Genomic DNA, 16,581 nt, shown 5'->3' on the forward strand with positions numbered 1-16,581 from the left:
TCCACGTCGACAGAATCAATCAACATCGACAGAATACACATCGATGGAACTAACATCCATGGAATCAACATCAAAACGACCAACATCGGAGGGATCGTTCCCCCATGGAGTGAACTGGACTGTCGGGACACCACAGCTCCGTGGTGGTAGCTATTGCAACTCTTTTCCCTCTTTCCTTTCTTTCTCTCCTTTCTCTTGCATTTACAAACTTCTGGTCGGGTTAATAAGTCACCTGGCGCTTGACTCCGTTTTGAGTCTTAATTCTGCTCCCAAGAATACAAGCAAAACCACGCCCTGGTGTATGAGAGGTCGGTCCAGCCGCCCCTAGCCTCCCAGACTCATCTGAGTTCGGCTAAAACGGAAGGGGGCCTTCCTCTCATCTGAAATCGGAACGTGACACCTGTCAAAGAACTACCTTTAATGGGATAAATTATACTTCATATCAGAATTATGCAATGGTATTTCCATAAATAAATGGGATGTCATCATCATAAAACACACTTTACTTTCTCTGTCCCTTCTAAGATCACACTAAAGAAGTATAAAACAATTATGGCCAGAAATAAACAGAAATGCCTGTTATTTGCTTTTTTTCCTGGAAATTTTGACATCATGATTCTACAGAGGCAATTTAAATAATTTTCACCTCTAAATAATCTTCAGTAATGCACTATTGCACAACAAATTTTTCAGTATACAAAAATTACAAAATCTAAATTTTTCCACTAACTCTTCTGTTGTACTTTGACAGAGGTAAGTAAGACAGTGTCTCACCTTTATATACAACGGTTCTCTCGGGTTATCTATCAGAATGCACGCTTTTTCTTCCCACACAGGATTGAGGTTCTTGTGTATTGTCTTACTTCTAAATACTTCTTTTCCTCCAAGTTTGAACTTGACATATGGATCACTTGTTCCTGTTAAAGACACATACAGACTGTTAATTATGTCCTTTTAATACATTACGGGAATGGAGACTAAATTATCTCAAACAGGACTAAATGTAATTTCTACTGATAGTCGAACTGAAAACAGCAGCTGAGGAAATAATTTTTTATTGTCACAATTCATTATTTTCCACAGTGTCATTACCTGGGTAATTCCCTGTGTTAACACCAAAACGGGTGCTTCCATCACATTCTGTTGTTTGCAATCCATATCTGAAGTCATATGAAATACTGGCTATTGCGGTGTCATTTTCAGTTAATAGAATTATGTCCTCATTAGGACTAGGATTTTATCTTAATGCAATCACAAAGATTAGGTTATAAAGTTAAGCTGTTTCTGTAAATTATTAATCTAATTATCTTGTGCCTTTGAAAAGGCACAGGCTCCACGGATACTACTGGCGTAACTCTCCATTGACTTTATTGTGCCCGGCTTCCCTCTTCCACGAAGACACGCTTCCTACAACAGTCATGATCAGCAAATCAACCCTGAAGTCAGTCCACAAAGTTCACAGGCTTCCTGCAGCAAAGACCCGCCTTCAGGAGAGCACAGGCCCAAGTCCCCCAGTACAACTGAATCAGAAATAACTAAGACCAGAAAAACAATCACGAAGGGAATTGAAAGAGAAATGTTAAACACGGTGTGAACAGAGAATGGGATGGGACATGGGTGTGGAAGTGTCAGGAGGAAAAACTGGTGGAAGGAGGACTCTTGGGGTGGCACATGCTGGGGGCAGAGAGATGAGCAGTCAACCAGGAGCACGTCTATGTCCTCTTCTAAAGACACCTATCTGGGAGACAAATGACGGCAAGCAAAAACCTGATGGTGCCCAGAGAGGCGTGACAAGACTGAGAGATAAATCACTGTCAGCTTCCAGAAGGCACAAAATGGCACATCCCAAACCAGCACAGACATGGTCACGCGACTAGCAGGAGCCCCAGAGACATGAGGAGGACCTGTCGGCTGGTGTTCTCCCCCCCCCCATCCTGCACGACCCAGACAACACATGCTGGTGAAAGTGAGTACGCGGGTATGAGAGTGTGAAAGCAAGTGACCAAAATCAGTTTTGGTTTAACACGAAATCACCCTCCCCTGCCAGAAGGTTTCACACTGAGATCTGCTACGCTGCCATTACCATGCTGTGATGCTACTTCCCCACAATCTGACCCCAATGCCCAGTGCATTGACTAGAGCTGAGGTGCAGATGAGCAGAAGGGGCCAAACACCTCTTCCACTTGTGTCCTATGGTCCCACCATGGAGACCAGTGGCCGAGCAGCACAGGGCTGCCCCTTGACAAACACTGAAGCTGGAGCGAGCTGTCGCTGCTGGGAGCAACCGCAGGGCTCGTCACTGCCCCTCTGCTGTCCACTCCCCTGCACCGCACCAACATGTCAGGAACTGGCTGGCGAATGGATTTGGGAACTGATCCAGCTGAGGAAGGCTGTCATTTTGCATCTGGATGGGCTCTGGGGGACAGCTGCAAGACACAGGAGTTGTGCCTGTGATGGTCCTCAAGAAACCACCACCTCCACGGTGGACTGAAAAAAAGGCTACTCAACTTTTCTTGCATATTTTGATTATAAAAAATAAAATTAAGTCTTTAAACAAAAAGAAAGCTAGATAGAGAATTGAAATTAACACCTTCCCTAAAATGCCAGTTAGTAAGATCTCATTGCTATGTAAGTGGAATTCATTGTAATGGAAAACATTGGATATGATTCCTATTTCCATTTCTCTGCCAGCTATTTCAGAGTCTTAATAATATTTGATATAATGATTGATATAATTGATCCAAGAGTACCTTAAAATAAAGAATAATTATATCTCAAACAATAATTGCATCTTCAGGAGCAACAGCAAAATTGTAAGATAATCTTTTTTTTTCCTTTTAACTCTTTTTATGAGTTCTGCATATTCTAGAGGTTTGTATTTACACCCACTGAGAAAGGCAGTGATCAGCTTTTGGTAAAATTACAACACGCTGTTCCACACACAAAGGCTGTCATGACCAGAGCTCGTGCACTATTCCAGGCAGCCACAAGATGTCAGTGTTCTTCACCCAAAGTTATAAATCCTCTCAAAAAACGGCAGTGGTGGAAAACTGCGATCGCACATGGGACAGGTTATGGTCATTCCTTTCTGTAATTACTGGGGCGTAATTTCAGGGGTGTAAAATGTTTAGTCTTCGCACCATTAAGTTGCTCCTTGGTTACTCAAGTAGTGGCAATGGTTTTTAAGGCAAAGATCAGATATTTAAATTAACTCTGTGAAATTTGAAGAATACTTTGAACACAGACACCAACAAATCATCAGCAGTAACACGAGCCATGACTCCCCCGCAAGGAGTAATTCTCCCACTGATTTTCCTCACAGTTGCTGTGAAGTGCAGGGTGCTGGCCTTTAAGTATTACCTTTTATTGTGCAGATTTCACAAATCTCAGAAACTCTTTTGAAATTTGAAATTTATGTAACAAACTGTTGTGAAATACATACTCAGTGAATAGCTTCAGATCAAGATATCAAATAATTTAATATTAATTCATTTTTATGTGTCAAGTTTAGTAGTAAAGTGGGTCAAATGTTACTTCCTCTTACAATACACCACAAAACCTCAGGGTATCTCTGTGCTATGAATGCTGAGAACCACTACGCCATTTGCTTCAACACATCCCTACCTCAAAACTGAACTCATTAGGGTCCACTTAGTTAAAAACTTTCACAGGCCTTTTCCATTCCTGGAAGAGACCATAAAATTTTTAAAAGTGTATGTATAAAGAAAGATAAGATTTAAAAAACTAATCTCATCAGCCATGCAACCATTCAGTTATACCTTCACCTAATGGGAGGGCAAAAGAAGGGGCAGAACAGAGACCAAACTCTGGTCCGCTCTCAGTCCTGCTGAACCAAGCCATCCCCAGCACTGCTCTGGGTCACAAGGTTGTGGTTTTAATATATATTTTAATAACTATTTTAATGTGTATTATATAATCATATTAATTATATAATCATATTATATATGATTATATAATATTATATATAATATATATAATATATATTATAAATTATATAATCATATTAATATAACATCATTAATAACACATCAAGCATATGCTAATATATTATTTAAATATATTATGTAATAATATACTAGCATGCAATTTTAATCAACATCAGCAATTCAATTCACGTATTTTTTTTCTTTTAAAGACAAAACTAAACGCAGTTTACTTGGGATCTCATTGTTAACAGTGACTACAAGTTCATCACACAAAACCAGAAAAAGTCAAAGATCCCTCAGACTGAGCCCAGTGGAACCTGGGATGGTATCCACCTCAGATTCTTGCTATGCAAGTCTCAGACTTTCCATTGGTTTCCTGCTGACCAAACCTTCAAATGAACCTGACACACCGAGGACTCATTGCGCAAACATCTGTCTTACCTGTAGCAGTTAAGAACATCATCATGAGCCTTCACTCACGACCTTAAACCTTTGTTTCAAAAAACCCAAATCACAAGACAAGGCTGTCTGACTGAAGCACCGCCACTGCCTGTGCAAAGGCAATAAGGACTCTCTGCACAGGCTGGCAGCCTCTCTTTTTCTAGGAAATATCTGCCTAACAGACACCTAAAGATGTTCCTGAAGTCCAGGAGAGAAACTATCCACCATCACCACCATTGTTACCTGACCCTGTGAAACAACTTCTCCAGTCCCGCAGGTCCCACGCCAGCACGAACACCAGGGTCTAACACTTCTCCCTGTGCAGGTGTCTCCTAAAATGGATTTTGTTCTGCAAGCTTAGGACATAGATTAGATCTCACAAGCAGAGATGAAAGAAGATTTTAAAATATTCTACTGGAGAAATACTCAAGATGTTTGTCAAGGGAATACCAATCTGTTTTTCGGACGGAACCAGCGCTGTGTAATAGAGTGGAAATAGAAGGCAAACTTGGCCAGGACAATAACCAAAGTGGTACTGGATAGAAAGAACACGCAATCCCAATAAATTGTATACGTTTACTGAATCGGATCCAGAGGCTTCACGAGAGGCTTTTTCAACATTATTAGGCCACTTGCTGAACAGCCTTTTATCCTTAATGAAATGCCATTTAACACAATGTGATAAACTGCTAATCAAACAAAATTCAACAGCGAACACCGGGGTGAATGCAACCATGAGGCTGAGTAATGAGCTTGAGACTGCTCCCCCGTAACTGGTGATAATTGGACAGAAAGGATGGGGCAAAAGTCTCCACATTCCTCTATGGCGTTTTTGCACTTCATTCAGCACAAACAAACTCGAAGCACCAGCACGTCTACAAAAACTCAGCTGAAGATCTACCTACAGCATACAGTAACCAGAGACTGAAATCCTTAAGGCAAATTTTAAGACCTTACACTAAAGAGAGAGAATACAGGCTATAAAAAAACCCAATATAATACAGATGAACGATACTGAAAAACAGCCCCTTCAGCTGTCACTCAGGTAGAGATGTTTTCATACTTCATATAACAGGAAGAAATAAACCACATTTTAGAAAAGTGGTGAGTTAACACTTGTACTTATTGCACAAGCTGATTAACTAATTTAATTAAAACTGCTTAAATATAGCACGGTTAAATGCATTGATTTTTCCACCACTGCTATTCACTCAAAGTTTAACTTTTGAAAGCTATACACAAGCCCATTCTGAAAAATAAGAGTGGCTATGCCATAAAAGCTTTTGCATAGTTCAGATGCTCATCACTGTGCAATTCAAATTCTAGTTTCAATTTTTTAAAAAAGATTAAAAAAAAAGAACTTTCCCCTGGGGAACACTTGTTTTTCAGCCTGTTGAGAAAAAGATTTCAGAAAGGAAAGCAGAGTAAATCAGATAAATGATCATCTTCTCCTCTCCCGATGGCTCTATTCCTAAGGAAAAAAAAAACAAATAAACCAATTCATTAAAGCTTCCCTGTAGGCAGTAATCACTGCTACGAATTGGACCACTCGGACACAAGATCTTTCTTTTTTTTACCTACAGAGGTACTAAGGCTAAGCTGTAACGGTTCAAAGGCTGCAGCTCGTCAGTCCCTAACATAAATAATGAGTCTCCTTTGGATTCACCACACAAACAGAATAAATAACACGCTTAGACCAATTTCACCCTCGTGGTCTGAAAAAACAGACGGTTCAAATAGTATCAACTGGAAATCACAGTAATTAAACAGGATTTGGTGCTCTACAGGACACAGGAAGAATACTGCAGAAATAAGCACAATCTAAAAAGCAATAAGCACACAATAAATATGAGGGAACAGAATTTTCCATTACTGCAAGTAATTGGGCAGTGTACACATTTCTAGAAGCAAAAATGAGGTAAAACCATGTTCCTAATTATTTCAGGCTTAGAACTATAACTAAACCTCTGTCACGACTTTCTATTATTCCTCCATTTTACTTTCAATCTTGGAATTGCTTCACTTGATCTACAGTTATTTGAAAAGAAAGCAAGTCACTAGAGATCTGCAGAGATGTGCAATAACTTTGATGTCATAATTTCTAAGAAGCTTAATTATTAATACCAACATTTGTTCTGGATTCATTGCATGAAGAGCTCTTTCAGACATTCAGCTCTTTCCCCTTCTCTCTGACTCCATCCACACATTCCTTGCTTATAAAGCTTCTCAGTCTCCGGTTATTTTCTTTGTAACAAACAAGGCAGAAGAAAAAGCGGGGAGACAGTTCTTGTACTCATTCACAGCATTTTACATATTTTATATTTCCATACTGCAATATGAAGTGTCTCATAAAAAGAAATACCGAATAATATGCCTGCTTTGTCCAATCTTTTGTTCTGTAAAGCAGGGAAAATACTTACCACAAATTATTTTATATTAATTTAACAAATATAAATAGTAATTGTTATTTGTCTTGTACAAGAGCCAAGTCTATCTTCTTGAGGGTCTTCAGCAACTCCCTAAACACCACAGCTGAACACTGCAACTACAACAGCAAAAACTACAGCTTTTCCAATAATCCTACTCCCTGTCCTTCTATCACCTAGCAAAGAACTCCAGTCCACCCGAAAACGATTAGTTTAAATTGATACAACGCACTTCTGGAAAACCAGTATCCTAAGAATGAAGATGCCAATTACAAATTCACTGAGCACACGGATGCTACAGGATGCAGAGTTCTTCTACTCAAAAGTCAACAGGGAATACAGAATTTTAATTATTCACTGCCCATTAAAAAAATATTGGTTATAACAATCACAGCTTTTTATCTTTCCTTTGAAGACTCATTTCTGCCACAAAAAAAAGGCACCTTGAGTACTATATTTAAATGTAGCCCGTGATAAGCATCATTACTTAGTTTAGTAAATACTCATTTAAGCAAATACTAATTATGCTTGTGAAATAGAGTGAAAAAACATCCTAGCACAGGACAGAATAGACAAAAAGCAAATGTACAATGGTCAGCCTGATTTCAAGAAAACACTTATATTTCATTTTAAGCATGGCTGAAGTCAGATTCATTTAAACAGGATTTAAGCATGCTGCAGAAATGCTTGCAGCTCAAATTATTATCCTAGCTAATACAATCTAATATAAACAGTATTACATCCTTTAATCAAAGGAAGCACTGTTTGCTCTGCCCCTAAGACCTCAGGACTGAAATGATAATATTCCTGAAATTGTTTAAAATCTTCCTGAAATTGTTTAAAGCATGAGCATTTGTTTTTCCCAACAGCCAGTTTTTTCAAAATCAATCTCAGAGGCTTCACCTTTTCTGGGACAAAGACAGAGGGCTCTGATCTGCTTTGTCTGAAAAGCACAGCTCAGTGTTGGTCTCTCACATTAAACCTTCCAGTTTTACAGAAATAATCTTTTTTGATATATGTGTGCAATTGACAGACATGTGAGTTGCCCTTGTCAATGTAACAATGCAGTAGATGATCATTTCCAGTAAAATGTTCAAGTTTTTCTCCACTCCCCAGGGATAATGATTTACTACACATTAAATACAAACTGAAATAAAAGCTGAATCTTAAAATATATATTAAAAAAAATGTTAGGTAAGGTAAAAATAGAAGCCTTAGCAGCCCCCCTATGTTTGGCACAACAAAAAAGGCACAATGTGTATTTAATAGCTTGGCTGAGACTGATACGCATTGGATATGCAATCCCAGTTAGAGTCACGTGAAGGAAAACCTACACTACGAAGAAGCACTCACAGAAACATACTATGTGAATCTTGCCTTAAAATAATACTTTAATTGACTACCTAGAAAAATTTAATGCTGGTATTTCATTATTTGCATATAATCATCTGAAAAACCAACATACTAGAATGATGCCAACAACGCAGGACTTTCTATTAACAATTAGGCACAGAGGTGTTTGATACTTTCTAAAGACTCTGAATTAACAGACCAGATTCCTCCACCTGAATCATCAGAGGACGACGGTCCGGAAGCCCAAGCCAAGCTGCCGCTACCAACGCTCTGTCAATTTACCCGCATTACCAGTAACAGGCTTCACAGGGATCTGCGCTACTGGAGTAGCGGAGACCACTGAAGTGCTATGTTGTCACCCCTGGTCTATAGGTCACCCGATAAGAGGAATCTCTCTTTTTTATCTTGGCATAAATTTCCACTGCAATGGTCTAGTCAGGAACATCACCCAACTTTTGACAATTTCACCAACATATTCCACATTTATGCATTACAGCCTAGAGGGGACTTGACAGCCTACCTAACTTCCTTTTCCTACCTTATTTTAGTGCTGTCAAGGTCCTCTTGCTTTATCTCCTTTACTTTAGCTAGAGGAGTAAGATGATTCAAAGCTTCTGTGAGATGTTTACAACTTGGGAAGACTTACTCAGTGAATGTCTACATTCATACAACAATCCAGAGATGTATCCAGGAACATACACGCCTTTTCTCCTTTTATGAATATTCGTATCTTCTTCAAGAAGAAAAGCTATTAAAAAGGAATGAAAGCTTATCCGCTACTAACACGAGCAGTAAACACACACATTTAGTAACAGGCAGTGTTAGCACTACGCTCCACATGTGCAGCAAAGGAAAAATCCAGTTAACCACTAATACATTGCCATGCGAAATTAAAGTGAATGGTAAACACGTTCCTGCAACACCTAAAGATAAGAAACATGGCAATGAAACTGAAAAAAAACCTGAAATAATTTGAGATTCATGATAAATAACTGTATTTGCTGAATAAGCAATTCCCTGATGCATTTATCATGGAAGAGAAAAAGAAGAAAGCAGTATTCTCAGCACTGGTATTAAACCAGAAATAGTCATTTCTAAGTGATGGTAAAAACCCATATAATGCAGAAATGAAGTGACAGGTTTTTTTTTTTACCATCACTTAGAAATGTGTGACGGTAGAAAAGCTACAGCAAAAAAAAACCAAAACAAACATCCCTAGTGTTATAACTATAATCTTCCATTAGTCTCACTGCAAACAAACTTTGATTATTGCTATCCTTTTTGAAACTAATAAAAATGGAACCACAACTAAACTTTTCTAGTGTGGGAGAAAGAAGTTCCAAACGACAACAATTTACAACGAATAACTTGAAGAAGCACAAAGCCCCATCACCTGTGCTCTGGATGAAGTGCACTGGTCACTCAGCAGGCAATCCGCAACTCCCGCTCGGACGAGCCCTAAGGTACTGGAATAACGGTAACACGACAGGCAATCCTACCTTGTGTCCTGCACGTATCTCCCGCTGCTCCTGCTGGACTAGTTGGGAGCTTTTTGGCCTCCAACAGGAATCTGGGCTCCTCTATAATAGATTACCCTCATTTAAACCCAGCTCTTCCTTCCTTGTCAGTCTCACAGCTCCCACCAAAGCCTCCAAACGGTGATACTGCAGTGAAAACTCGCTCTTCGGCAGATGAAATGATGCTGGTTAGACCTCCTCATCTCTGTATCTGTCTTTTGTGCACGTCTACACATTCAGATTAAGATCACTTGGGGATGTATTGTGCCCGTGACTCTTGTCTCATTCACCCTTCCGCAACACATAATTCTGAAAATTCCCATTTTTACCTTTAATTACAACAGTCCTCGCTAAGTAACCAGCTAAAATCATAACGACTCTGTTCTAAAAGCTGCTCTTAATATAAATTTCTCTGTATGGATGTGCGAATGCAAAAGCATTCTCACCAGTAATTAACAAGAGCGGCAACAGTGTGATCACAGCAGTACCATCTCATGGTACACTGTCAGAAAAGTTTTATAAACTGATCTGAACATCAATTTTATTCTTTCTCATACGGCATCATGACGTCATGATGGGCATGCAAAATCAATGATGCCTTAAAACACAGAAAAAAAATGCCTGACTTCATACCCTGGAGTAAACATTTTCAGAGAGCTGGATACCTCTAAATTTCAAGTATATCATACTTGAAGTTGTATCATCTCCACGTATGCCATTGTACCTAGGTGTATAATTTCTTACTGACAGTTCATGTTACAGTTTGTATGAGGTTTAATTATCATTCCCTCCTGTTCTTCTAAACTGACCTGTAACCAAAATACAAAGATACAGCCCAAAGATCATCTCTGAACAACTATTTATGCAGGCTTACTGGAGAGTTTCTCTAGGTTCTCTTTCTAATTTTAACTCTCAAACCCTGAAATGGCCTTTTCTAGAAGAAGTGAGACATCTATCGACAGCATTTCTCCAAGACGTAAGAATTATTTTGCTGTTTGCTTTCTATTGCATTTTTACTGGATTCTAATATATTGTGCATACTGTTTTACACACGCGATTGTTACAGAAGAGGAAATTCTGTCCCACTCAAACTGGTGGAGATCCTACTATCAGCTTCAACAGATCAGAAATAAATAAGTAACCATAAAACCTAGAGTGTACCTAAAATACTCAGGAAGACTGCCGTTTAGTATGGTTTGTGATTTCTGAGTCCATCTCAATACAACTGCCATCTTTCATGCACATGAACTTTCCTAGTTTTCTGCAAACTGACATTTTTAATTTTGAGTAACAAAAGCAATTAATAAAAAGTTTGAAAAAACCACAAAGTTATTTTTGCATTTCATAATTATGTTCGTTATATCCATTCAGTAGTATCAATAAATATTTCTGTATATGCTGCATAATTCTCATAATTAAAAATCCATTTGGGCAATTATTACTGTTGGGGGTTTTAAATTAAATTTTTCACTAAATTAAAAAGGCTGCTACCCACAGATGTAGATTCTGGCTGAGAGTACTCTGCAGCTCCAAAAAATCTATCTTTTACTGGGATGCCTAAATAGTAGGGTTGTGAGGAAGCTGGTAGAGTGCATGAGCCTACCGACAGCGGTGTTTGAAAAATAACTGTAGTTGCCCGTTTCTGCTGAGGGTGGCTCCTGCCAGGCCCTGCCGCGGGGAAATCACAGCCACTGTTTCTGTCTCCAGAGGTATAAGGACTGAGTCAATTTTAGGATTCTTGTAGAAATTTTCATTGTAAAATGCCAAGGGATGGCTCCTAAACCATGTTCTCAAATTATTCGGTAATGCCACAATTTACTTAGACAGTTCATCTCCCCGTGGGAATGGACTCCACACTAAAGGCTTAGCTAAGGACGTCCAGCCGCCCTCTTAGAAGGCTGACATGCGGCTTCCTCAGGTGTCTCCTTCCTCTTGGAATGGAGAAATGAGGAAAAAACCCCAACGTCCACAGTGTGCTATGAGAAAGACACCAGGTCAGATGGTTACCAAAATACAAGGGAGAACAAGAGATCAGCAGTGCAAATGCAGGACTCATTTTTTTCAGCTCCCCATGTAAAGGGGAGAAGCTGCTCCCTCTGGAGTTTTCAGAGGGACAGTGGGGTGCCACCAACAGGCGAGGACTTCCTAGGGTGCTAAGAATGCCTGGCTCTGACCGAAATAGAAAGCCACATTAGACGAAAAATGGTGCGTGCAGACCTCACGTAAGCTGTGTGGCGGACGGCGAGGCGCAGGCGCCAGGAGGGACCTGGCAGTGAGATCAGGCTCTGTGTCCAGCTGGGAGCAGAAGGAACCAAAGCAAGAGGCTCAGGGGCAGGAGGCCAGGCTGCAAGGGGAGGAGAAAGTACTTCCTCTTCAGCGGCTGCACCACCGTGCGCCCACCGCTCTGCTGTGGAGATCAAAACTACAGCAACAAGGCTCAGGCAGAGCCGAAAACAAACGGAGAAGTATTTTCCCAGTCTACATACTACATCGGGCAATGCTGAGAGCATCTCAGCATCTTATCCTCACTATCTCTGGAATAAGGAAACTGAGCATGTAAAAATTAGTTCTTTCAGACATTCACATCCTCAGGAGTTCTTAAAAAGTGGGAATACGTGAAGTGTATTTTTAACTCAGATAAAACTTAATATAACCCTTCTGAAAACATCTTCATATAAGCTGACATTCTTGCCCATTCTGATTTGAACTAAAAATAAACCCTTTGATTTGCATCCAAAACCTAATTATATCTGACTTCCTTTGCATTAAAGAGCATTCACGTTCCATACCTAATTAATACATTAAAACAAAAACATAATTAAAGAGCTGCTTTGAAAATGTTCACAATTAGTGGCATGAAAATACTGATCGAAAAGGGCTTTTAAAAATAATTTGGCATCCGGGTACCTGTTATAGCACAAATAGAATTTATCTTTGGTTATTGCTGTGTGACTGTTTGCCACATTGGGAAGAAGGTGCAAGCACTACACTACTGATTTATGCCAATAATCCTCCCATCTCACCTCTCCAGGAACAGAACAGGGGCATGTTCCTGTCACTCTCAACTGTGCGACAGACTTAAAGCAAACATTTATTCCACAATCCTGATCTCCCTGAATCATAAGGACAAAGAGTTTCTCAGTTTCCAAAGCTACACTGTCTTTTAATCAAGCTAAGGACTGAATTTCAGTATCCTACATCAGTGAAACCCAGGGCTCAAACATAAACAACATGCTCTGTAGTTAGGCTTAAATGAAAAGCATTTTCAATAATTTTAAATTCATTGCCTTATACATAGATTTGCTTTCAGCATTGTGTCATTGCACAAAATTAAGAGTATCTTAAAGGCTTACTTAATAATCTTTACTTGTGATCCCATTGGCACGCACTTTTCCTTTATGTCCTGAAAACACAGATGTATACAGAGTAGATAGCCAGACAAAATAGCAAAGTCTGTGTGTGTTCTTGCAATATCCCACTCCTCAGATTCTCCTGGTTTTGATGGTTATCTCTCCCAATTATTCTCAATGTAGGCAGCTACGTTATTACTGATACAAGGATTTCATATCGGACATCAAACTGGCATGCAGTCTTTGCACGAACCGCGTGCCATTTCTGGGTTACTCCTTGCCATCTTCGGGTGCAGGTTTCAGCACCGTAGCCCGCCAGGTAAGGACCAGCCCCTCAGCTGTTCCTACAAAGACAGACCCTCTGCTCTGAGGAAGCATTACTGAGCTGCCTCCTGCAGAAAGACACAGAGAGCTGGCAACATTATCCACTCAGGGCTCAAGGCCTTAGACAACAATAACTATCAGTTTCCAGGAACTCTTCCTCTAAGATTTCACAGAAAATATACGACTTCCAATCATTATGAGAAAGCCAACAATCATTTGATTTATGCTCAAAAAATTATTTTCCTTGTGCTGTTTTGCAAGATTAAGCCAATTCTCATGCATTTTGTAAAAAACAAAACAAAACAAAACAAAAAAACCTACATATATTTTAAAATCAGAAGGGATCAAATTCACCGTGTATCTAGCCTGTTTTCTGACATGATACAACTTCCGTGGGATCAACTTTGTCTAAAGTGGAGCAGCAAACCAGCATTGCACATTTCTCGAAAAGCATGGAAGGGAGTGGATTCCAACAAAAACACTGTGAGGAAAACATATTTAAAACACCTAAAAGAATATTTAGATATTTTTCTGTTGTGGTTTTGTCTAGTGGGGGGAGCCTAAGGTGGCAGCTTCTGTAGGAAACTGCTGGAAGTTGTTTCCCTGTTGTCCGGTGGACTCGGCTGGGCCTAGGGCGGACCCGCTGCTGGCCAAGGCCGAGCCAACTGGTAGCAGAATGCTCCGTGATAACGCCTCTGCGATAACGTATTTAAGAAGGGGAAAACAGAAAAAAAAATAGAACATGTGAAGCAGCTGAGCCAGGGCAGAGAGGGGGAGGCGCGAGCCTTGTGGGCCAGCACCCCTCACCCTCTGGCCTCCCGCCGGGCGGCGACTGGGCCCAACTTGGCCCGGCCTGGCTGCAATGAGTGCAGAGGAGATGAGCCAGATGATGTGAAGAGATCCTAAGAGGCGTCTGCCAGCCTGTTGTGAAGAACTTTTCTTGTGAGAGGAACGGCTGCAGACGCCAAGGTCAGTGAAGAAGGAGGGGGAGCAGTAATGCGGCTCCTGGCCAGAATTCCCCTGCAGCCCGTGGTGATGACCATGGTGAGGCCGGCTGCGCCCCTGCAGCCCATGGAGGCCCACGGAGGAGCAGAGATCCCCCTGCAGCCCATGGAGGACCCCACGCCAGGGCAGGCGGGTGTCTGAAGGAGGCTGTGGCCTGTGGAGGCCCCGCTGGGACAGCTGTTCTGGAGGGACGGCACCCCATGGAAGAGATGACCCACGCCGGAGCAGTTCCACGAAGGACTGTGGCCCATGGGAGGGACCCCACGCTGGAGCAGGGGAGGAATGTGAGGAGTTCTTCCCCCAAAGACAAAGCAGCAGCGTAAAACAACGTGTGATGGACTGACCGCAACCCCCATTCCCTCTTCCCCCCCGTGCCGCTCGGGAGGGGGAAGGTGGTAGAGATAATGTTAAGCCCAGGAAGAGGCGGGGGGTGGGAGGGAGGTTATCTTATTCTCTGTCTCATTCTCCTGCTGTTTTTAGAAATAAACGAACAGTTTTCCCCAAATCGAGTCTGTTTTGCCCGTGACGGTAACTTTAAGGATCTTTCCCTGTCCTTATCTCAAACCTCGAGCCATTTTTCTTATATTATCTCTCCCTACCCTGTCAGAGGGTGGGGGGAGTGAGACAGAGACTGCGTACTCTGGTCCTGATCGGGGCTGAACTACGACATTTTCTTTTGACTGAAGAGAACTGCACAAAACCAATGACTAATATAAATCCCCTTTCCACCAACTGTGCTGTAACATTTCAGTTTGCACCTCAGAATGCATCTACTTTAAAGCAAAAAATGGATGAATCACAACTTTTTTTTTGTTTGTCTGTTTGTTTAAAAACAGTATTTAAGATGTTGTAAAACATCCATAAAGGCATGTTACCAATATGAAGTAGCCACATAAACTCCACATGTAAGAAGTCAGAGCAACAAAGCAAAGGGGTCTTTGTAACCTAAAAATTTTAACTCCAGAAAAAACTCTTAAAAACTCACATGATGTTACACAAACACTGTATATGACAAAAAGGAAATGAGAAACCAAAACTGAAAAAGGAAAATACAAAGATGTAGATAATAAGGCTAACTTGTTAGTATCACCGTCTTACCAGATCCAACATTACAGAGTTTTTACGGGAAAAAGTCTCAGAAAACAGATTTTTAAATGTAGTTAAGTATGTGGTTTATTTAGGATGGGCTTAGATAAGGCATATGTTATAAACCACATCTGTGGTCACTATAGGATTTTGCCAGTAACAAAACCAAACTTCCTCATCACATAGCTGAGACAAAGTTAGGGTACCACAGCTGTGCAGCACCTGGAAGGAAAGTTGGATCAGACTGAAGACGGGATTTCATGTGAAGGTGAAGAGTTAAATAAATAGTTACAGTTCCTTCTGTCACACTGCACACACCAGAGCATAAATATTGCCTGCTATAAGGAAGCATTATTTTCAGTCATTTGAGACGACAGCAGCAAGTCGTTGTTGTTGGTCCTCTCATGAAGAATGTTCTGTTCCCTGTTGTTGTGGCTATCAGCGGTGCTTATTTACCAGCCGACAGCCGTGATTAACGCTGCATTGCCACCCACAGATAGAGCTGCCATCTTCCCCCTTTCCATCTCAGACTTTTGTGGTGTCCCTTTTTATAAATACACGCAAGACAAAGTGTGCTGAACATTCACAACATGGGAATTCAACTTTGAATTCCAAGACTGCAATATGTTCAGAAGCAGGTTTCTAAAGAGACACATGAAACTGCAGTTCAGAAATTAAAGAACAAAAAGCTAAAATTAAAACCAAATACTTTTCCGCCATGTAGTTCAAGTACTCCTTTAGAGTTAAGTTCATAGTACTGGGGGTAAATTCCATTGTCAGGCTTAAAGTTGAGGATCTGGAAAAAGTTTTAGAGGAATGAGGTGTTACGTGTTGTTACAAAATTTATCGTGCAAGACTCCCCAGAGACAGGCCTGGGATAAATCTTCTAAGTTCTGGTTTTAGTATCTAACATGTCTGTCTGAGTAGGTCCATTTAGCTTTTGGACACATATTCTTACACAGGGCCACCCACAGACTGCCCTGTCACCACTTTCTGGCTCGTAACCCCTGACAGAAGCACTGCTGCAGCATGCAGGCAATGCCATGGGAACACTGTACTGGCTCTGACCAAATGTCCTGCGAGCTCACTGCTCCTTCTCTATCTGAGCTAGAAGCCAATGCTAAAAGAGAAA

General features: G+C 40.8%; 1 protein-coding gene across 1 annotated transcript in view; it reads right to left on the bottom strand.

Annotated features, from left to right (window-relative positions):
* The window catches only part of MCTP1 (multiple C2 and transmembrane domain containing 1), a 257,037-nt gene that overhangs the window by 145,705 nt on the left and 94,751 nt on the right, over positions 1–16,581 (bottom strand). The window contains exon 3 of the mRNA XM_086770666.1: positions 775–917. Coding sequence (XP_086626792.1) covers positions 775–917 — 143 coding nt within the window. The remainder of the gene's footprint in view (positions 1–774; positions 918–16,581) is intronic.

The sequence above is a fragment of the Chlamydotis macqueenii genome, chromosome Z (genome assembly GCF_036417535.1).
Source record: "Chlamydotis macqueenii isolate bChlMac1 chromosome Z, bChlMac1.mat, whole genome shotgun sequence".
In the NCBI taxonomy this organism is placed as follows: Eukaryota; Metazoa; Chordata; class Aves; order Otidiformes; family Otididae; genus Chlamydotis; species Chlamydotis macqueenii.